Raw genomic sequence first — 22071 nt, forward strand, 5'->3', positions numbered from 1 at the left:
TGTACCAACGAGGGCGCCTGCGACCGGTGCGGATTTGTCAACCGTGGTAACAAACGATCATTACGTTTTCGGTATGTCCTTCGATCGATTAAACACTTTCCTGCTCTGGGAACACAAATACATCGAAGGAGCATTTTTTAAAGGGGAGAGAAAAATTCACAAAAAGGTGACAGTTGATCGTTAAATTATTTCACACTTCCGTTCGTCGCTTGCTTCCGCGTAGAAGTCTTTCGCTCTTACACGTATAGACGCATGGATGACAACGATATGAAAAAAATAGTAATTTAGAGAGAATGAAAAAAACAATATGCAAATCAATTTCCTCTCTTCTGCACAAAATCATCTTGATGCGACAGAAAACGCTCCGTTTAGTAATCGTTTTACACCCACTTAAGTTCAAACCGCAACAACTGAAGTTATGTCGTTCGGAGTGCTTTTTTCCAATTAACATAAAACATCCATCTGGGTGCTTTCATCCGGGAACCCGTTTCAAAATTGACCTTCGCACTGGAAACTCTGTTTTTGTGTGCCATTAGTTGGTGTGCAATAAGCGGTAGCAAAATAATGAAACATTGTGTACACATGTTTGTTCTACGTTCGGCCGACGAGGCTACTATTAAATCAATTACGATTTACATTTTAGCTCTCGATCGGTCTCGAGCGAGGGTACACGGGGGAAGCCATTTTGTTTCGCATGGAGTATGGCTGTTTTGTTTTTCCACCCTTTAATGATGGGGGACCCCGTCTTTGGGCCCCCGTTTTATTCGCGGCACCGTGCAGCATATTCACACTTTCGTCACTAATCGTTTGTTGGTTTATCGTATTAATTAATTACATGGCTGACCCAAAGGGTAACGGGCAGAGCGCACTACCGTCGGCATGATTATAAGGTTCTAAAAGAGGGAGAGAAGGGAGAAGAAGGTGGGAGATTGGAGGGAGGTGCAAAGAGCGCAACACTTTTGCCATCATCCGCACCAGTTGGTTGAGTGGAGCTGCAGAACGGAACAAACCGTTTAGTTCTAGGTGGGAAGGAAAATACAAAAAAAAAAGAGGAATCGAGTGCAAAAACTCGCTTAGAGCACTCTGCTGTTTCTGTGAGTTTACTTTTCATTATGAAATCGGGACTGCTGGTGTCGGGCGTATGGCACACTTAAAAACATTTCCGCACCTTCAGCACCAGCTCCGGCGAGAGAAACCCGTAGAAACGGGGCGACAAATTGTTCGGTGCATCGGCTGCAATTTGAGCTCCGTTTGCTTGTTATCAAGCATTATTTCCTTTACGATGCTGGTGTGAAGTTGACGATAGTAATAATGATGATGATGATGATGATGCACGCTGATGCCATATCGCATCCAAGGGACCAATTAGTGCGGAAAGGCAAATGCAAACAGTAAGCCACTTACGGAACGCGTGTGTGGCTACAAAATTACCATTCTCGTGGCCCATTTTGCAACGGCTAACGAGGCGACAAATCGTTTCGCGGCTGAGCGCTAAGGCGAGAGAGTGAGAGAAAGATGTGGCAAGACTGGTCTGGTGAAGAGGTTTAAAGAACGCTACGTCACGCGCTTATCCTACGTAACACTTTACTAATTACAATCGCGCATTCTTGTGTGTTTTCTCCCTTCCTACGCTTCGTCCAGCAGCGAGGTGCAGCTCGTACCATCGAGACATCCCATCGGTGTCCACCCACCAGCGTCGGAAGCAGCCTCAAGGGTCATCTCGTCTAGCAACGGTCCACCGGGATCTGCCTCATCCAGAAGACCCATACCCGGGACGGTTTCTTCGCCGGTGTGATGGTGGAGCTGCGATCGAAAGCTGCCATGATCAACCGCGTCCTCAGCCACAGGTCCTGGACTGGCCGGCGATTGATTGCGCGACAGCTTTATCACATTCGACAGGATCATGTTTTTGATCATCAGATTGTGTCAGTACAGCTCGGCGAACGTCATGTTGTGCATCTCCTCGAGGACCTGCGTCGAGGAAAGGTCACCGATGCTGCCGGGATCGTTCGGTCCGTTCGGTCCGTTGGCACTGTGGTGGTGAAGGGTGACGGCACCGATCGATGGTAGACCGCCGAGCGTTTGGCCCGGATTGCCCATGCCCACGTCCTGGCGCATCACGTTCCGGCGCCATTTCGCGCGTGCGTTCTGAAACCACACCTAGGGAAGGAATAAGTAATTAGTATTTAGTGATATTTGGAAATCACTCAAGGTGATAGGTGTGATCTATCTCCAGGTGGGCTCGATTGGCTCTCAAGTCACGAGAGTTCTTGAATACGTCGATTCTTGAAGTTTGTATAACAATTTTTATGGTTGGTTGGAATTTCGAATTCATGCCTTCTTCCATGCTTGTTAAATCAAGCTTGCATTAAAAAAAAAAAACAAAAATCGATTAGCTTACCTGCAGCACACGCTTGGACAGGCCCGTCTTCTGTGCCAACTGTTTCAGATCCTTCGCGTCCGGGTTCTGATTGATGGCAAAGTACGACTTCATCGTGCGCAGCTGATGGTGCTTGAACGAGGTGCGCATGCGCTTGGTGCGACAGTTCGGTGTAAGCGCACCGCCCGACCCGGGCGACTGGCTACCGTCGTACGTGGACAGATCCAAACTGTTGACGCTCAGCTCCTTGTGCAGAAGATCTATCGCAGAGGGAGAGGGAGAGAAAAATGCAGTGGGTGAAAATTATGATCATCACCATCGTTGCACCGTACGCTGATCGCTGTCTGTAAATCGCTGTCCCGGTTGGGTATACATTTGTACACACTTCACCAACAGGAACGTAAATTTCTTCCGTACGACTAATTTTCCACAAGTCGTTCTTTACCACCCTCAACCGGCGAACAAACTGCTTGTCGGCTTTGTCAGCTAGGCCAGCTTTATGGCTAACTTTTGATGCAACTCGCTTCACATGCAGCTTACCGAGCAAATGCACGAGGGTGCGAGACAACAAAACGATTTATTTCCACCCGCCAATATCACTCCTACCTACCGGCACCGACTCGGGAGCATGTGTTTAACATATTTTCCAACAACTTACCCCGAATGGAACGGGGGCATGCTGCTAAATAATTGCTGATTTGCGCGGAAAATGCAAAAATTTACGACTGCATTGACAGACCGCGCGGATCGCGCGGTAGTTTTGTTTATTGAACCCCTGGCTTTCCGGGGTGACGGTGGGTGGTACCGTTTTGTGAAGCGTTAACGTTGCGCTACCACCACTCCCTCGGCCTCGTTATTCTTCCTTTCGCTTCGATTTATATCCCTCTACTTTCTCTTGCTATTGCTATTTGTTTTAATTGTTGCTTGCGTTTTCGCCGTCATCCGTTTGACGAGAAAAACCACCCTCACTGGCATGTATCTATTGTTTCGGCCGCTCAAGAAGACAGTGTAACGGGCCTGGAGCAGGCGGAGCAGGTATTCAAAGTAAAAACATACTTTACATACAAACATGTTGCATTGTGCATCTTGGAGTGAAGCTTAAATTGTGCTCCAGTGTGATGCATATGCAAGAGGCGAGAGAGACAGACAAGAGAGAAAAAAAAAATCGCCCTGCCAGGGTACGAGTTGGTGAGCTTTTTTCCAATACATTTCCCAGAACCGGTGGAACGAACGGGATGCACGAAATCTCGACCGAAACGAAACGCTATGCACCCGCGGTTTTTGATGGTTCCAGCTGCCATTATGTTTGCCGGAGCTGGATGGCGAATTTTACGCGGAGGCGGCAAAACTGCACCTCGTAGATTTGCATTGATTGGCTGTGTGTTTTTTTTTCCCAAGTGGCATGTTTATTTGCCTTTTTTTTTGCTACCCTGACTGGTTCTGGTGGCTGGTGGCGTGGTCATATTTATCGAAAATTAGCGTTGTTATGCTGCACGGCTGGCCTGTAACCGAAGGCCCGATACGTATCTCGGTTCGTTTGGGACGGTTGGGCTGAGCTTGTTTAGCTTTAGTGCGAAATTAGAGTACTGACCGAGGCCTACCCGATGCCTAGTGGTAGGCCTCGGCGAACCCGTTTAGTACGGCAGTATAAAGTTCTTGGAACTGGCGAACGAAGATGATCGTTTTTGTTGGAGGTTTTTTGTTGTTGGGTTCGTGGTGTGTGTGTTTCTCGAGACGATTCCGCTGGGGGTGTGCTTTGTCTTTCAGTGAGTGGTTGCTTATCTTCCTTAAGGTTCGAAGTGATTAGGCGTTTTTCATGTAAGCTTGTTTTTGTTTTAGCAGCAAGAAAAGCTCAACATGCATCAGCAGCATGCAAATGCACCGATGGGAGGGGCACTACGAAATGGTTTATTACTGCCATAGTTAAGGGCAAATGTATGGGATAAGAAAAAACTGGAGTAAGTAAATGAAAATAATGATGTGTGTGTGTGTAAGTCCCACCTAGTTAGATAATCTGACATCGCCATTCCAAACCCTTCGTGCAGTTCATTATATGACCGAAAGGGTGTCGATTTTATGACGAGAGAAAAACATTTGCAAGCGTACATAATTTATCGTTTTTATTCATGGGCAGCATCATAAGTTATGCTCTTGATTTTATGTTGCTAGCATACATTTAAAGTAGTCACCCATGGTTAATATTGAATATTAAATATTATGTTATTGTATCACAAATAAAACGGCAAAATCTTTCCACCGAAGTAAATAGAGCAAAGCGTCCGAGGATGTCTTCATTCAGCCACGGTCTGAGCACTGCGCACCGAGATCGGGATCGGTATGGGCTCATATTTATTTATTTCCTTTTAATGAAGTTGTACGTTCGCGCTACTCGACCGGCCATAATTTTAGCACGATCTCCCCATTTGCCCTGATGATGATGATTTCACGACCGACGCGAGAAGATCGTGTCCGGCCGCCCACCCATCGTGGGACGTCCAAATGAATCTCATCAAGCCCACTCACCCCTCTCGGACGATATTTTCCAAACTATTTTAGCAACAACATTTAAAAAAAAGGCTGCTACTTCCAGGAAAGCGGTCGGGGTTCGTTTGCTACCGTGTTTCGCTTGATTTTTTGCCATTATACTGTGCCAATATTTTCCCTCCAGACTGGGTGTTATTTTTTTCTTACTTTCGATTTAGTTCTCCTCATTCTACCAACGGCATTCTGATAATATGTTATTTTTGTGCTATCTATCTCTTTCTCTCTCTCTCTGTTTTTGCTCCATTAGCAGCAGTAAAAGAAAGGGCGCCTATCGGTGATTTGATATATGGTGTCGAAATTGTGCATGCCTCCCACTTGAGGCTCACAGTTTTGCATAAAGCCAAACAAGAAAAAAAAGGGAAGATGCATCCCGGGGCGCTCTGAAGGCACTCCGTAGCTAATTACGGCCGGGAATGAAGATGCGATACACGAATCATTAGCATAATAGGAAGTATGAGTGATTTATTTTAATTTAATGATGTGAGCACTCGCCCGAGCCTCACACCGGGCCAGAGTCTTGCAGTTGTTTGCTTTCGGAAGTTCTTTCTTCGGCAAGCAGACAGTTCTGGAGCTAGATGCCGCCCGTTTTGTTTGGCCGTTATCGTGCAGTGAGGGTTAATGAAGCCTCGAAAGGTAGTGGGCACGCGAACAAGCGTCGAACGCTGCAAGAGTGGCAGAAAAGCTCGGGCTTGCAGCCAAATGCTAACGAAGGCACACTGGAACCATCCGATAGGTTCGAAATAATTTGGAGGCTTTTCTTGGGCTTGTTTTTCTCGCTTGCTCCGTAAGAGCACGAGGGAGAGGGCTTTATGCCTTGCGGAGGTTGGTTCATGACCCAGTGGTGTACTCATAATTGGCCATTTGCTACTGATACGAGCGTGGCGAACTGTGTAGGATGGTTTGGATGTTGAATTCGAACCGAGGCAGAGCATCCGGTGATTGCAGCGGGCCGATATTAAATCAATTACTCAACACTATCGTCTTGCCATTGTCAGTTTAGGAAACAGTGCACAAGAAATTAATTAGTAATGTAAATGAAATGGGTTGTTTAAGGTCTAGCAAACGACTGCGGTTTTATTAGGTTTGAAGTGGTCATTTCAATCAGTTTAAAATAAGTCATCTTTATTATTGTCAATTATTGAGCATGCCTAATTTTAGGGATAGCCTCTTGAGAAAATCTGATTCTACACTTCATTTACATTTTTGTAGAGGATGACTCGATGACTTACATGCTGTTAAAAACAAACCTTGATAGTATTAAGCGGAGTTTCTTGATACATCCAGATTCCGTTATATGTTGTCGTCACATTCCAGGATGAAATTGAAACATTCAGCCTAAACTAGACAAGATATAACGTCAACTATGACAGGATTGCTATATTTTTGTGAAGTTCTGTGGTCCATTTCGTTGTACACAGAGTCTAAAAATGCCTGGAATATTGGTAGATTATCTCGAAAACCTTGCATCACGGAAACACGGAATATAAAGTGTTGAGCTTGTCAGCAACCAAAAAACCTAATTATTAGAGCTGAGTTGTGTCCTCCTAAGGCCTATAAGGTTATAAAGTCTATCTAATTTATCTGCCTCAATTCATTATATTGGACTTATATTAAACGACTTATATCAGACTACGCAACGATGAGAGTCTTCACTCGGCAGGCCAGGCCTGGGGGTTCAATTGTTACACGACCGGCGTCCTCTAGCAGTTCATTAAATCAAGAAAAGATTTGGAATCAATAAATATAATTTTTTGTCTCCATATTGGCATCAAACGCAGACAATCTGGTCCTCTCTTGGCTACATCCACTTTCTATGATCCTTGCACTCGCCCACCATACCCAAGCATGGCTTCAAATGCATAAAACCGCAGTGGCGCGCTACCAACGAATCGACTGCAGCGCGTTACCTTACAACTTAACTTTCCGACCATCCCCAAGGATCGCCCTATGGTCATCCCACCGCAAAAGGATGTGTATTGCCCTGAGGGTGAACTATTCCAGCCCGGTCGAGCGAGCTTACTGAATGCCGGAAACCCGATCGCCTCGAGCCGTATGTTCAGCGTTCGATAATACACCAAACACCACACCAAAACGGTTGTTATAGGTTCCTTCCCTCAGGGGAACTCTTGCCAGTCGAGACAACGTAAGCTATGGCGTCTTTTTTTTTTTGTAATTGCCCTTTACCTCAAATGCAACATCCGGTGGTTGCACTTTCGAGAAATCTTCCTGCATCTTAGCCGCATAGATAAAAATAAAAAGTGCACGCACGCAGCGGTGGGCAGCGCTCGAAACCATCTTTGGCTCACGCATGGCGGTGGGCTCCGGATATGAGCTTGGGGATTGACACGTGATTGAAATGCCAAAGGAAAGATGGCAAACACGGGCGGGCAATAAACCGTGCGTTGATTGCCTCCCAGGAGGATTGGCGCCACCACGACGATATCACTGAAAGGGCGATGCGGCGCTGTGCGGCGCAGGGTTTTGTATATTCCCGTCGCGGGTGGCTATTGCAAAGCGATTCCACCGGGACCGCTTATGGGATGGGGGTTGTCTTTCCCGTTAAAGTGAGCCCGTAGGCCACCTAGAAGCTGGCCTCGAGAGAAGCTTGTATTTGCAGTTGGGGGCAAAAAATGGCTCCTGAGTGGACCATTCTTTAACCCTGAATGAAAAGTGATTCATCTTGCGGTAGAACCCGAAAATGACACGTTCCACGACAGTTGTGTAGAACGATGATGGGTCCTTGAATGCAGGTCTGTCAAACTGAAGTAGAAGCCAAAATAAATAATATAAATAGAAAAGTATAGAGATAAAATTCTCATTATTATGACAATATGGTGACGTGCCGTCATACTCAATCATGAGTAAATAAAATAAAATTATTCAACAGTATTGCGATAACGTTGAATTCTACAGAATAAAGAATAAAATAAGTTTTAAAAAATGCTCAGAAAAAACAATGCTTCTACCGAGACCGGGCTTGAATATTTGAGTTCTTAAATATCTTAAGACATTATATCTTATATTGAACGGTGCCCAAATAGTGCAACAGAGTCCAGATCTACCCAAAATTGATCTATTTCATCCTGAAGAGATTCCATAAAAAGTGATCCCGGCGACGAACTGCTGGCGGCGAGTTATTCAGAACCCAGAAATCGCTCGACTATTCCCGATTATTGGTCCCGAGATGTAATCAGGATCTCTTTCGAAGTTCATAAAAGTCTTCTCACGTTTTGACACACAATATGCTGAAGAGAAGTGTTTGACTCTCATGCACGCTATTGTCTTCAGCCCAGCCTACTTCGGTCAGCTGCACTTTATCGCGCTCATATTATCTTCCAAAAGTCACGTAAGTGTTGTGGCTCTTGATACAGCCACTTTGGATGGTAGACACAACTGCAAACATGCACGGGAAAAGAAGTAAATATCCCTGTTTTTAACCGAGAGCCTCTTGAGGCCTCATGGTAAGTCCAACGGCGCTATACGCTCACGCTCATCAACTACATTGTCGTACGGTGGGCACAACTCTCCGATAGTTGGTGACGAAATCCGACCCCCGTGGGATGTGAACGAAGGGTTGTGCCGTTGATAAGCGCATGTGAATCCGTGAGTTTCGTACCCATGCGAAAAGGGGGCGAAAAAAACGTGAGCATACACGTACTCCGGGAAGCAGTTCCGGCACGGGTTTGGCCCCGCTTCCCCGACTTACCTAAACGTAGAGGCGTACCAGCATCGAGTGCCTCGAGCGGCTGTGGTGGTGTCGTTTGTTGTGTCTGCAGTTGAGGTGCTTGCGGTTGCGTTGGCGCCGACTGTAGCGACGGGCAGGTGGTGGGATGCTGTGAACCGCCGCTAGGATCTAGCAGGCCCGGTGGCTGCGGGGTGGCGAGTTTTCGCTTCCTCGGTCGTCCTTTCTGCGACGATTGTACCGCCATGCCGCCGGCCGTCGTTACGGGGAAAAACTGCGGTGAAATGGTTTCGGGTTCACTGGTTGGTGGTGTGTGGTTGTGGTGGCAATGTGTGAAGCAAGGTACATTACATTAGCGTATCGAACCCGTCGAGTCCATTGTTTTGGGGTGTATTATGGATTTGTGTTTTGTTTCGTAGTTGTTGCATGTGGATTTATCATTCGATCGATTGATTTTGTTTTCCGAGTGCGGATTGGTGAGGATGAGATCGGGAACGAGTAGATTAAAGAATAGTTTAAGCATAGTTTAAGCGAGCCAGATGGAATTAAAATGAAAAAAGAGAGAAATAGAGATATAGAGCGGGAGATAATGAAATGAGACATAGAAGTAGGGACAAGGAAAGAAAAACCAGTGATTGCAAGTATATGCGAAGGATAATAATTTCTATTTTAAAAACTATTCAAAGTTGAAACATGCAAACCCAACGTAGAACATCTTCAACACTCACCTTAACACCTCTGACTCGTAATGATCGCCACAAAACACACGCCCATCACGTATACCGGCCGTATCACCACCGCGCAGCAACTGTCCACAAACGAGGCAGGAAAAGCAGTTGACATGAAAGATGAGGTCCTTGGCTCGCATCACCAGGTCGGAGGCGCTGATTCCGTTACCACACCGGGCACACCGTCGCACTGAGAAGTGCCTGTAGTGGAGCAAAAAGGAGGAGTTTTTATTTTTCGTGTGTTTTTTATGATTTGTTTGGCTTTGATCTAAAGATGCTAAGACAAGGAATAAGTATCACAACGAACGAACCATTTTATTTTTCAACGAACTCATTATTGAATCAGTTTACTTATTGCCATGGCCATGACGTACCGCGCTGTAGCTAAAATCGTGTTTAGACTAGACGAAACTCTGTATACGTAGCATGTGGAATGAATGATAGTAGACTTGTTTGGTGCCAGGGCAATATGTCGCACGCGACGATCCGCCTATATATTGACTCTCGCAAATCAATATTAAAGGTAAAAATAAAACAAATTCAACCAGCGATCGAACAAAACCAATCGATCTAAACATACGTTTCGAAAACTTGCAGACTTGGTCAGAATTTTCATAGCATAAACTAACATGTAAGAATTTAAATAAAGCAGTATTTTAACCAATCCCATAAACGAGGGCTGACAATAAAGTAAGGTCTCCAATTTTTTTTTTTTTCATAGAAAATGACATTTATTTACAAAAAGCGATACACCGTTGGAAAGGCCAAGGTCTTGGCTACTTTTCTACATAATCGCCATTTTTTCCAACACCTTGCACGATGAACTTGTCTATGCCGGCAGAATACCACTCTCCGTCCGCCTCGCGCAGCCAGGTGTTGACCTCTTTCTGAACCTCCGCGTCACTTTCAAACTTCTTCTCTCCGAGATGTTTTTTCAGGGCGGGGAACATGTGGTAGTCACTTGGGGCCACGTCGGGACTATAGGGAGGGTGATCGATGATGTCCCAGCCAAATTTCTTGAGCAGGTCAAGGGTAACGTTGGCTGTGTGCGGGCGCGCGTTGTAGTGGTAAAATTTCACTCCCTTGCTCAACAATCCTGGGCGTTTGTTTTTATGGCGTTTAAGGATATGACGGATTTTTTCGCTGCTACACACTCCTCAAAGCTTCTCTTCCAAGTCCCTAATTGTCGCACGGCGGTTTTTGAGCATTTCGGCCTCCACTGCTTGAACAATCGCATCCGAGACCGACGGTCTGCCACTTCTCTCCTTGTCGTGACCATTAGTGCGCCCGGAATTGAACTCGCGGCTCCACTTACGCACGTTTTTTATGTCCATACACTTTTCCCCATAAACTTCAACTAGTTGACGATGGATTTCAATAGGTGTCACCTTTTTCGCACTCAAAAAACGTATTACAGAACGCAATTCGCACTTGGACGCTGACGCGAGGGGTACCTCCATCGTTGACAGCTGCTCAGCCAAGACTGAGCGGTCGGGGAAGCCTCACCCAGCAGCAAAGTGGTAGTGGGGGAACCAAGGAACACGGCGGTGTTTCCAGCTTTCGCCTAGCGCGTGATCCGGCGAAGTTGCAGCGTTGGAGACCTTACTTTATTGTCAGCCCTCCTACAAGAAGGGAGATATGTTGGACTGCAACAACTACAGGGGTATTACGGTGTTGAATACCGCCTACAAAATATTCTCCCTGATCCTTCAGGATAAGCTTGTCCCATTCGTAAAAAAGATAGTTGGAAACTATCAAAAAGGATTCCGTAACGGAAAATCTACCACTGATCTTGGAGAAGATGACTGAACAGCAGTTGAACACTTACCATCTCTTCATAGTTTTCAAGGCCGCATATGATAGCATAGCCAGGGCAAAACTCTACGAGGCCATGAGCTCTTTTGGAATCCTGGCCAAACTGATCAGGCTTGTTAGAATTGCCATGACCAACGTCACATGCCAGGTGAAAGTGGATGGAAAACTTTCAGGGTCCTTTGCTATCACCAAAGGCCTGTGACAGGGAGATGGGCTTGCCTGTCTCCTATTCAACTTGGCGCTAGAGAGAGCCATCCGTGACTCGGAGGTGGAGACTTCGGGAACCATCTTCCATAAGTCAACTCAGATCCTGACATACGCTGATGATATAGACATCATTGGTCTGCGGCTCTCTCAGGCAGCAGAGGCCTACCAAAGGATCGAGCAGGCGGCTGAAATCTTCGGGTTGCAGATTAACGAGGCAAAGACCAAGGCTGGCGGCTAGCCGGTCATTCTACAGCTTAAGGAAACATCTCCCCTCAAAAAACCTGTCACGACGGTCGAAACTGGGACTGTATCGTACCTTTATAGTCCCCATACGCCTCTGAGGCATGGACCCTGTACAAAATAGACGAAGCTCTCTTAGCCGCGTTCGAGAGGAAGATGCTCAGAAGGATCGTTGGCTCCGAATGTGTGGAAGGACAATGGAGGAGCCGCAACGAACTGTATGATGACCTCATCGTCGTGCAGCGGATTAGGCTCGCCAGGCTCCGATTGGCTGGCCATGTTATACGCATGGCACCGGACGACCAAGCTCAGAAAGTCCTTTTAGGCCGTCCACACGGATAGAGGAGGCGTGGTAGGCCTAGATTGAGGTGCGAAATCATCATGGCGTGAAATCATCCGCCATCAAGGCCGGGATAACGGATTGGCGGACGACGGCGCGGGACTGTGAGCGGTTCCGGATTTTGCTGCGGCAGGCCAAGACCGCAAAGCGGTTGTAGCGCCTGATAAGTAAGTAAGTAAGTAAGTAGTATTCTAACCAAAATCTTCGACTGTTCATTGAGTTAGGAGTTCAATCGGGTGAGGACAAGGACCCGGCTCAACAACAAGACTGCTAAAAAGATGGATTTCAGAATCTATAGATATTAGTAACGAAAGAAGTAGCTAGGTTAATCGAGTTGTTTGATGAATAGTCTGGGGTTTAAATCCCATATGAACTATTATCCCGTAGGTCCCGTGAGGCCTGACTATAAAATTATGTGGATTCGATTAACCTTATAAGCTATGGATGGTTGGCGTGATTCAGAAGATCACTAAACCATAAAGTATTCAAGTCGATCAATTGTATCGATTAATCGCTAGACTTGTATGAAGTTGAATTAGCACATTGTTGTTTGAAGTTGTTTTCAACAAGAAACGCTACGCTATTCTTCCAAAGATCTAGAAAGATCGCGTTTCATCCGCTTAGTCGATGAGAATTTGATATCTGTTGTGTAGTTTTCGTTTTAAGCTCATTGAATTGAGCAACAAAATCAAAATAAAGACAGACAATTGTGCAAAGAGTGTAAGAAATTAGAAGAAGAATATAGCTAACATGTAGTTGAATAGCTCCAAGAGCATGTGTTCTTTGCACATTTTACACACATTACACATTCCAAAACAATTTAGGTCAGCGTTCTGGTCTTTCCCGGGGTGAACAACGTCAGCATGCTTTCCTCGGTGACGTGAAACATTTTCCCATAAAAGGGACAAACCGGTTGAAAGTGTTGAAAAATTTATGACCACGACCACCGACAAACTGTGTGGTGGATACACACCACCCGCATCAGCTAACCGTCCCTTCCGGAAGCTGAAAGCTCAACATTCAAGTCAAAGTTCTACGCGTCCCAAAAAAGGATTGAGTGAAGAATCGATCGTACAAACCACCGAATGATTCATGTATTCGGTACGAAAAATCGATTGTAACCAAATCGAAGCTCGATCGATCGCTACGGAAGGGAGACATATAACATAAAAACCCCCTAAACAAGATGCAATGGCAGGCAACCAAAAACGTGACCTCCGCCATGTTGAGTCGAAAAGGCTTTTCGCGTTGGGCTCCCGAATGGTCGTCGAAGGATTGCGGGAAGGAAAAAAAAATCGTCACATAAAAACCAAAACAAAAGAAGAGGGAAACATTTATCCCGTTCCGAACTTGCTACAAAATTCCCGATAAATCATGCATGTCCATTCAATCGATTCCAAGGCAGAAAACGTCAAACTTGTGAGAGCAGTGGGGAAAAAAATATCCTACCGAAGGCGAAGTCCCAAGTTCGATGATGTCGAATATCTCTGTTGGCCGAACCTGGACCCGGTTTTCCAGCTGATACACTCGGCCATCGCAACGCACACCGTAAGGACCGAAGCAAGCGGAGGACAATTCAGATTTCCGCGAAATTTTCGCCATTGTATTCGTAACACGCTGGAGCGGCTCGCTCATGGATAGCGGCTGCTTGCCGCGCTTATCGTGCTCCCCGGTGTGTTTTACGTGCATGTCGATGCTGCAATCGACATTCTTCGTCGTTCCTTGAGTCCCCATTCGGGACGACTTGTTTTGCAAACAATGGTACCTTCGGTGCGCGGCAAATGGCTTCCGCTGGCGCGAGCGAACCGAACAGAACCACGACGTGCGAGGGGGGAAGGTTTTCCTTTTTTGGACACAAACGATCGTTCGCGTACTGGCACTGGCTGGGCAATGGCAGGCTCATGATCTACATGGTCGTGAAGACGTCACCTTCGCATGGACACCGCTTTCAGCTGTGCTTGTGTGTCGAGTGCAAGCGAACTGCATCGGTGCATCGTGCTGCCGGTTGAGAATGAAGACTAAAACCAATCCACGGTCGCCTCGAAAGCCCTGAAACATAGTTTTCATGTTGTCTCTTCCAACAATCACTTCCGAACAAACGTTGCAAGCCCGGCCACAAACTGTATCGAGCCAGGCCGAAAAGGACGTCGGACGGTGGCTATTCATGGTCGGGAACAGAAAGATGCTACAAGAGGACAAGAACAGGCGGCAAGCGCGACGGAATGAAAACGTTTTGTCGCGATTGCAATCCGGATCGAGCCAAAGGACGAAACGCTTTCGGTTGTCTGGCTCTTACGTTTTTGTTTCCGCCGTAAGCATCCCTCCCGAAAAGCCACTGCACTACGGCTCAACATTGATACTCATTCAGGGAGGGATGTTAAAACCACAAAACACAAAAACGAAGCAAAAATGTCGCAAAACGAACGAAAGTGTCGTCTTCTTCCCGGTACGCGATTGTGTCCTTCCTGTACGCGCTCTACACCCAACGGGGAAGGCAACATTTTACCGGTATCGGATTGAATGGAATTGTGCACGCTGACAGTCCCGTTGGGAGTCCCTTACTGTGAAGCGGGTCCCAGACACCACCGCCACCACCACCACCACCACCAAACAGCTACATCTGCTCGGTGGCGTAAAGGCGCGTTTGCTACGCGAAGGTTGACATCCTGGCTTTCGTACGGTGGCTGGTATGAATTTTTTAACAATTTTATTTTATTGTTTTCCAAATTTATACGGTTACGGGAATCAGTTTTTTCGATCTGCGAGCCATTGGAAAAACCGGTTGGTGGTTGATGGTGGTACTGGATGGTGGCGTTTGGTGGCGTAAAATCGATCGTGAAACATGACTGTCGTTGGTCGAGATGGTCACCAAATGGTTACTTGTTGGCTTGTTGGCAGATAAAACTGCGAAGAATAAAATAGCAAAAGTGAGTTTCAATGTATTTCTTGAACGTTTAAGCATGTTTTGCTCTTTTTTTTTGCGAACCATTTTTGTATGTGATGGTGTTTTGCTGAATATTTTATGAAGCTTTTTGGTAGCTGGTTAAAAAGGTATATTGTATGAGGTGTTAGTCACGATTTTTGTACTCGATTTTCGTGCAATAGTATACATATTTGAAGCTTTTTCTAATCCTCGAAGATTGCGATTCCACGTTGACGGCAGAGTCTTATAGGATATTGCTCGAAAACTAAATCTTGGCCACTGTTGTTGACAGTTGGAAAGCTCTCAGAATATCAATCGCGTTAGCAGCTTTGCACTAGTAGCTTCGTAGTAAGGTTTTCGCATTGGAGGCCTCGTACGTGTTATGGTCCTTTTCAAAAGGATAAGATATTCCCTTCCTCCGTTCAGCCCATCTAATATGGATATGACATGGGGGCCAACATCCAAGCCACCAAGTAGGGTCTGTAAAAAAATTGATCCGTCACTGATTTTCACTGGACGTTAACGTTGCCAACTCATGTTTCAACCCGGAAAAAAGATCTTTTGAGCTTTTAGGAAAAAATATTTTTTTAGAAAATCCACGAGAAGAAGTTGACAACAATGTTGATAAAATTATGACGTTTGCTCGAGACCGGCTTGATTATGTGTAGCTTTTTATCACTTTTTATGAGAAAGTGTGCGCGGAAAAAGCAGTTAAGACGCTGAAAATAGCGACGACTCTTGATGGAATTTATCAACATTTTCTCAGCTCTCGTGGCCCTGCACCTATAGATGGGACATATTTGTTGTTCCAGTGCGATTAATAGTTTGGTCACCACTGCTTCAAATTGACAGAATAAACTGGCTGTGTAATATTTTGGCTGTATTTTGGCTGTAAGAGTGATAAAGACCCTCAAGTTGTACGAGGGTCTCATGCAATCTTGGGTGAAAAATCACGGTAGATTGTGTCCATTATTCGTAGAACATAAAAATATTATTTAAATAAATCATTATTAAAATGAGGAAAGTTTTTTGAAATTATTGTTAAGTGTCGCAAAAGCTAGCTTATGTATAAGACTAAATTATAAAAACATTTCACTAACTTATTTCGTCATTAAAACGAGACAGTTTATGTTATAATTGAAATAATTTTATAGTGAGTCAAATTTTTTAATTTAAGTGGCTCAATATTCGGAAAAATTTATATTTAAACATGAATTGAGTAGAAAGTTGATTGAATTACTAAAACTTTATTAAAACTCGTTCAAATAAGATTTTTTTATTTTATAAACCAATAGTTTTTATATTTTCAATGTTCAATGTTCAACGTTCACAAACGACTGTGGAGCTTGCATGTGAGTTTGCTGCGTGCAACTTGAGGGCCTATATTACTCTTTAGCCGTCAGTCCTCATTGCGGGGGAGGTGATTTGGCTCTACTTCAAGGATACGATACAAAAGCAAATGGATGTATGGAAGCAGAGTCTTCTCATGAAATATTCTACGCTTTACTACTGCTGTGCATAATTCGTGCTTCATATAAACCAGCTTTGATTTATTCAAAAACATTGATTTATGCATTGCAAATGAAAAGACTCAATAAAATAAGGTTCAAATTACAGATAAACAGTAACCAGAACAATGCGTTAAGCTTTAAACAAAACGTTAAAAAGTACTGCTAACGTGTCATACATCTACTAAACCCGCTTTACCACCCCAAACACTCTTGCATGTCTTCACTCTTACACACTGCGTCCCGATGGAACTGGTGCTTGTTCGAATTTCTTGCGCTCGCACATTGCGTGAGTAACGGCAACTATTCCACGAATGATTTAAATGGCCATGGTGCGCACGCAGCCACGCATCCGATTCGCGTTCCGGCGAAGCGTACGCGTACGTGGGTTCGCACTATGGCACCGTCCGGAATCCGTTCCACTGCTGGGAATCCATCCAGTCGCCACCGGCTCGTATCGTGGCGCGCCAACACAAAAGAACATTCGAGTGCAATTTTATGGTAATCCCGACGCTTCCCCGAACGGCCACAACGACGGAGGTGCAGCACGTGCAAACAGCACGGTGGCCTTCCATCTGTATGGGTGGCTTAACACGGCACTCGCAACCAGTTTCGCCAGCAAGCAGCCGCCGTTGTACGCTTTTTCTTGCGATAATCGCGACCATTGGCTGGTAGTCACAACAGCAAGGAAACAATTGCCTACCGTTCGCCGTAAGGTCGGATTAATATTCAGTCATGCATTTCGCCTGTTCGGCTGGATATCGCTGGCGGCTCATCTCGCGCGAGACCTCCGGTGTGAAACCCTGGACCCGGAAAGTGTACCAGCAGCAAGAAGCGTCTATCGACCGCTGCATGCAAGAATGGCAAGAAGCATTCCAGCCACCATCTTGCACAGCTTCTGCCCGTGATAGCATTCTGCCGAACCGGGCCCGGAATCGGTTTGCCTTTTTCTCTCATTTGTCACGTACCACCCTCGTATCTGGGTCACACATCTCGCGCTTGTCGTCCTGCAGCCGTTGCTTCGCGTTCCCTTTTTCGAACGCTTTCGTTCGTTGTCCAACCGACCGGATGCTGGTGTGTGGTGCTTGTTCGTTTTTGGTGGATGATGATGTAGTTCCTTAGGTGCAGAACGAATGGAATTGCATGGAATCGACCGGGTTGGAGGCTTTATAAGTCTTACGTTTGAAGGACTGATGAAAGATAGCGCATATGGTTCTTTCACCCTACGGCTTGGTTGGCTTGCCGGTGGAAGCGAGCCACCCACCGGAAAATAAGGGCTCGTACATTCAAATGGTGCAAATCGTTACCAGGAAACCCGCCCACGATATCCTCACGCGATGCCGGCAAGGAATCATGCATGCAAATTGACGCCAAAGACACCCGGGCGAATGAATCGCTGCCGTCGTCGTCGTTGTCGTCGGTGTCTTCCTGTGTGGTATCATTGGACCACCAGGCGTCTCCATGGTTTAGAAATTCAGTGTGTTGGATTACTTATTTGAGCTCGCTTTTTCGGAGTGAAGAACGGAATTAAATTTTACAAAACTATATTTTAAATAAATTTAAAATGTATCCTGTTTGTTATATTTTCACTGACATTAAAGTAGTTAACTTAGGATAAAAGAATAATGTCTCCTTAAAGGTCTAAACAAATATTTAATTGCTGCTTTAACGGAGTGGAAAACGAGTCCATCAAATAAAGATGTTCTTGAGGGCGATTGTTGAAGCAAGAATTTTATTGCTTACACACAAGATCGCTTCAGACGCAACTCGCACCCTGAGCAGTACAAGCCGAGCGTGGTTCAACAAACGGCGAAGGTTGTCAAATGTGAAAAAAGCACCAAACGAAGAAGAACTGTTTACTTTAGCGTTCCAAGGAAAGCAACAAAGCGCAGACCTACCTTTCCACAAAGAAAGCTAATTTTTTATGCATATTTTCGTTTCATTTTGTTTTTCTTCGCTGTTTAATACACTTAAAACTTCTACCACAGCGGCTACGGACAGGTTGTTGAGATGGATTCAAAACAAAATTCGTAAGGAAGAGCCCAGCATTCAGTCCGGTGCTGTCGCGACAAGCCAAACAACAAATAAGATATGCACATAATATATTTTCCAGTCAGAACCACGGTAAAACTCACATCTCCCATCCCCATAGCCTGGGTACGTTTGTGGTGTGGTTCGGGAAAAGAATAAAGGTACAAAAAACGTACGGCGATGACGGAGCGACGCTATTCTATTTTCTTTTCAGATTTATTTGCACTCGCCGATGTACGTTTCCGCCACCGGTTGAACATAGAGCCTTTCCCCTTCCGCATTACGCAAACACTGATTTGCATTCTGCGGATTCAGCAGGACTTGGATGAGAATGGGTTTTGTCCCTCTAGAAAAAAAAGCAAGAAAAGAAAATCGTTTGCCTGCCAGGAGTGGTTTGCGTTTCGGTTGGGTGAAGCAAACTGATTGAATTGAGCGTTTGAGGTTGATGGATGTGATAGGAGGCGAAGAATGTTCGACAACGACGACGGGATACATGGATGCGACAGGTAAAAGCATATTTTACTTTCATTATTGTAACGGTTTCCTTTCTTGGGTCTTGGTGCTCTCGAATGTGCTCATTATTTTCTACCCGTAGCGACATCTTCATCTTCGGTTGACAAACACGAAAAAGGATTTCTTTACAAACTGCGAAACGAACTGTTAGGACAGGTTTGCATTCATTCGTGGTTTGGTTTTTGTCAGAGCGACTTTTTTGTCTTCTAAATTGAGGCGTAGGTGGTGTGTTTTGTAGGCATAAATGTGGCCGTTGTAAATTGCCAATGAATATGACGTCTGTACGCTAGAAGAGAGCTTAACTGCGTCAATAGTAGATGGTGCCCTTTGCACTTTTGAACCAGGACTGCTTGCACTGTACGATGACCTTTAGCAGGAGCAGGTTCAAGCTTCTTGAAAGGTTTCTTTAGTACTTGGAATTGAATTTGATTTCATAACGAGATGAATGCATTATGAAATTAACTGGCAGGTCGAGGAATATTATAAGTTGTGGTGCCAATTTTGAACGAATCGACTTAAGTGAAAAATCGACTCGTTTTGCCTCTTTTTGCCAATCTGATGCAAACACAACCAAAACACTTCAAACTATAAAAATATTCCATTTAACTTGAATTGGTCCTTTAACGGTCATTTTGACTTAATTATTTTTCCAAACAAAACACAACGCTCGTGCCACAACCCTGTTCACTTCTTGCATCATTAAGACTTCTCTCTCTCTCTCTCTCTCTCTCTCTCTCTCTCTCTCTCTCTCTCTCTATTGCTTGCTTAACGAGTTTCGCCCCAAAAACAAGCGAAATTACAGAACACAGCAGCCGGTAAAAAAAATCCCATTACTTTAAACTGTTTGATAAAAATTGCTGCTTGCATCGTTGACCAAGCCGCGAACCAGCGCGATAGTAATTACCGCTAATTGCAAGGCACGTGCAAATGGTGCATGAAAATGTGTGTCCGTTAGGTACGAAAACTGGGCTCACGAAACGTACCGAATGTGCGTTTTTGTTTTCATTTCGATCAGCCACTTAAAAGCTGTCCGTGTGGTTAAAATATTTCGCTTGAATAATGAGCGCATCTTTCCCGGCCAGGCTCAATTGTAATAAACCAGCGAATCCAGCCTACCCCCCTCCCACCCCCTCCCCCCGCTTACCTGTAGTAGTCGTCCTTGCAGTAAATGTTTCCTTCACGCGAGTAGCAGCTCAGTTCCGCTTCCAGGTTGTGTAGACACTTGCAGCACCGTAAACATTGGTTGTGCCAGGCACGGTCCGCCACGAGGAGGTAGTATCTGGCAGTTGGTGTGGGGTACGAATGAAAAAAAAAGCGTGTTAAAAGTCTAGAGACAAGTTTCGGAAAAAAATGGTAATCTTCTTGCGCCTGCTTCTTACCGGTCTCGAATGGAAATGCCACATCCGGCACATTTTTCCGGCGCCACCGCTTCGGCGGCGATGAGGTCCTTCAGCATGATTCGATCGGTTGAGCACGGTGTATGCACTTCCGCCTTTGGTTTTGTCACTTTCCTCGCTGTGCTGGTCGGTTACACACGTTTTATGCACACGTGTTTTTTTTTTGATACGGGTTATTAATTACCACACACACATACACACCGATACAGTTTTGGCGGCTATAGCCGTTGATTAATTAGCGCATGTAGATGGGAAATATGCGTAATGTAGTTCATTTGGGTGCTTCGATTAAACACAGCTGCTGTGGAAATATTTTTGAAAGAGTTGAGTGTAATAAATGGTTGGATATTTCTTGAAACAATAGTCTCCTGGTGGAATCACATTGGAATTATCGTAAGCTACATCCACAGCTATAATAGTCAATTTGTGAAAAAGTTGAATACTTAAAAAAGGTTAGGGCCGTTTTGAAACGTGCACAATGGAGGCAGGTTTAGTAGGTCCGGGTTCTCCAAACAATCTAATCTCCAGGACTTCTCATAATCAGATGTTCATCTGATTTGACCATGGACAAAAAGGAAGAGTTGAAAATTTGAATGACTTCAGTCCAGTTTCTAATAGCAGTCCTGTTAGTCAAATTAAGCATTACACTCCTAACTGGAAAGCTAAAACTCTTCAAGCTTTTCTATTTCGTTGATCCTACAACCCCGAAGAAAAGCTTGATATCTTCCTTTCAGCGAAGGATTAACCAATGGGTGGAGGTGGCGTCCGCCAGGGGCCGACCAGGAGAGCCTCGTCGACTAGAGATGCTTCGCCGATCAGGGGGATCCTCATTGACCAGGGGTAGGGAGGCCTCGCCGGAGAAAGGAGCTTCACCGATCAGAGGACCTTCCCTTCGCTTATTGATCTACGTCAATCTTTTTTAAGTCCAGTTTTGAGGTAAAGTTGAGGAATACTATTTATGATAACCTCGTCTTATTGTAATTATCCTGTAGTATCAACGTATGGATTTTACTGTGACCGAATAAATGAAACTTTTAAGCAGAAAGTATCATTCTCCACAAGTTGTTATATTAATAGTCCTCCAATGGATTGTCTACGTCTTGCAAACTTTCCATTCGAATTGTTGCCTCATCCCCAAGCACTACTGTCTGCCACCCGGTGCGTATTAATATGCCTCAGAAAATCTTACCCACCCGATTTCGCCGAGCATCAAATCGATAATCGAGAGCTCTTGAGCACGCACTACTACCCACCCTGCCCTTGCACACCAACCCCAACGGGGCAAATGTTTTATTCAAACGTCACGAGTTTTGCAACATAAATGCGTACATTGACAATCATCAGTCGAGGATGTGATTCGGGTGGATGAAAAGTTGTTCCCCATTTTCCCGGAACCGCTCGTGAAAAGGAGCTTTAGCGAAGCAAACTGTAAATAGATAAATCATTCACCAGCTGTCACCGTGCTGGCTGGCAGTGTAGCAGATGAGCGGCACCCCTTTTTAGCGATGCGGACGGTGAAGGACGCCCTTTGATCCAGTCGGCATTCGGAAAGTGCATTCACTACGCAAAACTCCATTCACGATCCATCCATCCGGCTGACGTTTCAAACAGGTCCCCGATGGTACGGCAAATCGATTGATCGATCGCACAATTCGAACCGTCAATGCGAGAAGCCTGCAAAAGGTATGGAAGGGGCTTTGATGCTCGCGGGCGGGAAGCGAGGCGTAGACTTCCGACAAAGCATCTGGGAGATGGCCAGGCTG

The 22071-nt window shown here is 45.3% G+C and overlaps 2 protein-coding genes across 2 annotated transcripts in view; one reads left to right on the top strand and one right to left on the bottom strand.

Annotated features, from left to right (window-relative positions):
* The window catches only part of LOC126564902 (cyclin-Y-like protein 1), a 326841-nt gene that overhangs the window by 110760 nt on the left and 194010 nt on the right, over window positions 1-22071 (top strand). The gene's annotated exons all lie outside the window — the stretch shown is intronic.
* LOC126564843 (LIM/homeobox protein Lhx9-like) lies at window positions 1808-20439 on the bottom strand. Its single transcript, XM_050221964.1, has 6 exons — window positions 20291-20439; window positions 20056-20190; window positions 9335-9535; window positions 8631-8905; window positions 2402-2640; window positions 1808-2160 (listed from the first exon to the last, which is right to left on the bottom strand). Exons 1-6 carry the CDS (start codon window positions 20365-20367, stop codon window positions 1927-1929), a joined length of 1161 nt encoding a protein of 386 aa, XP_050077921.1. The 5' UTR covers window positions 20368-20439; the 3' UTR covers window positions 1808-1926.

The sequence above is a fragment of the Anopheles maculipalpis genome, chromosome 3RL (genome assembly GCF_943734695.1).
Source record: "Anopheles maculipalpis chromosome 3RL, idAnoMacuDA_375_x, whole genome shotgun sequence".
In the NCBI taxonomy this organism is placed as follows: Eukaryota; Metazoa; Arthropoda; class Insecta; order Diptera; family Culicidae; genus Anopheles; species Anopheles maculipalpis.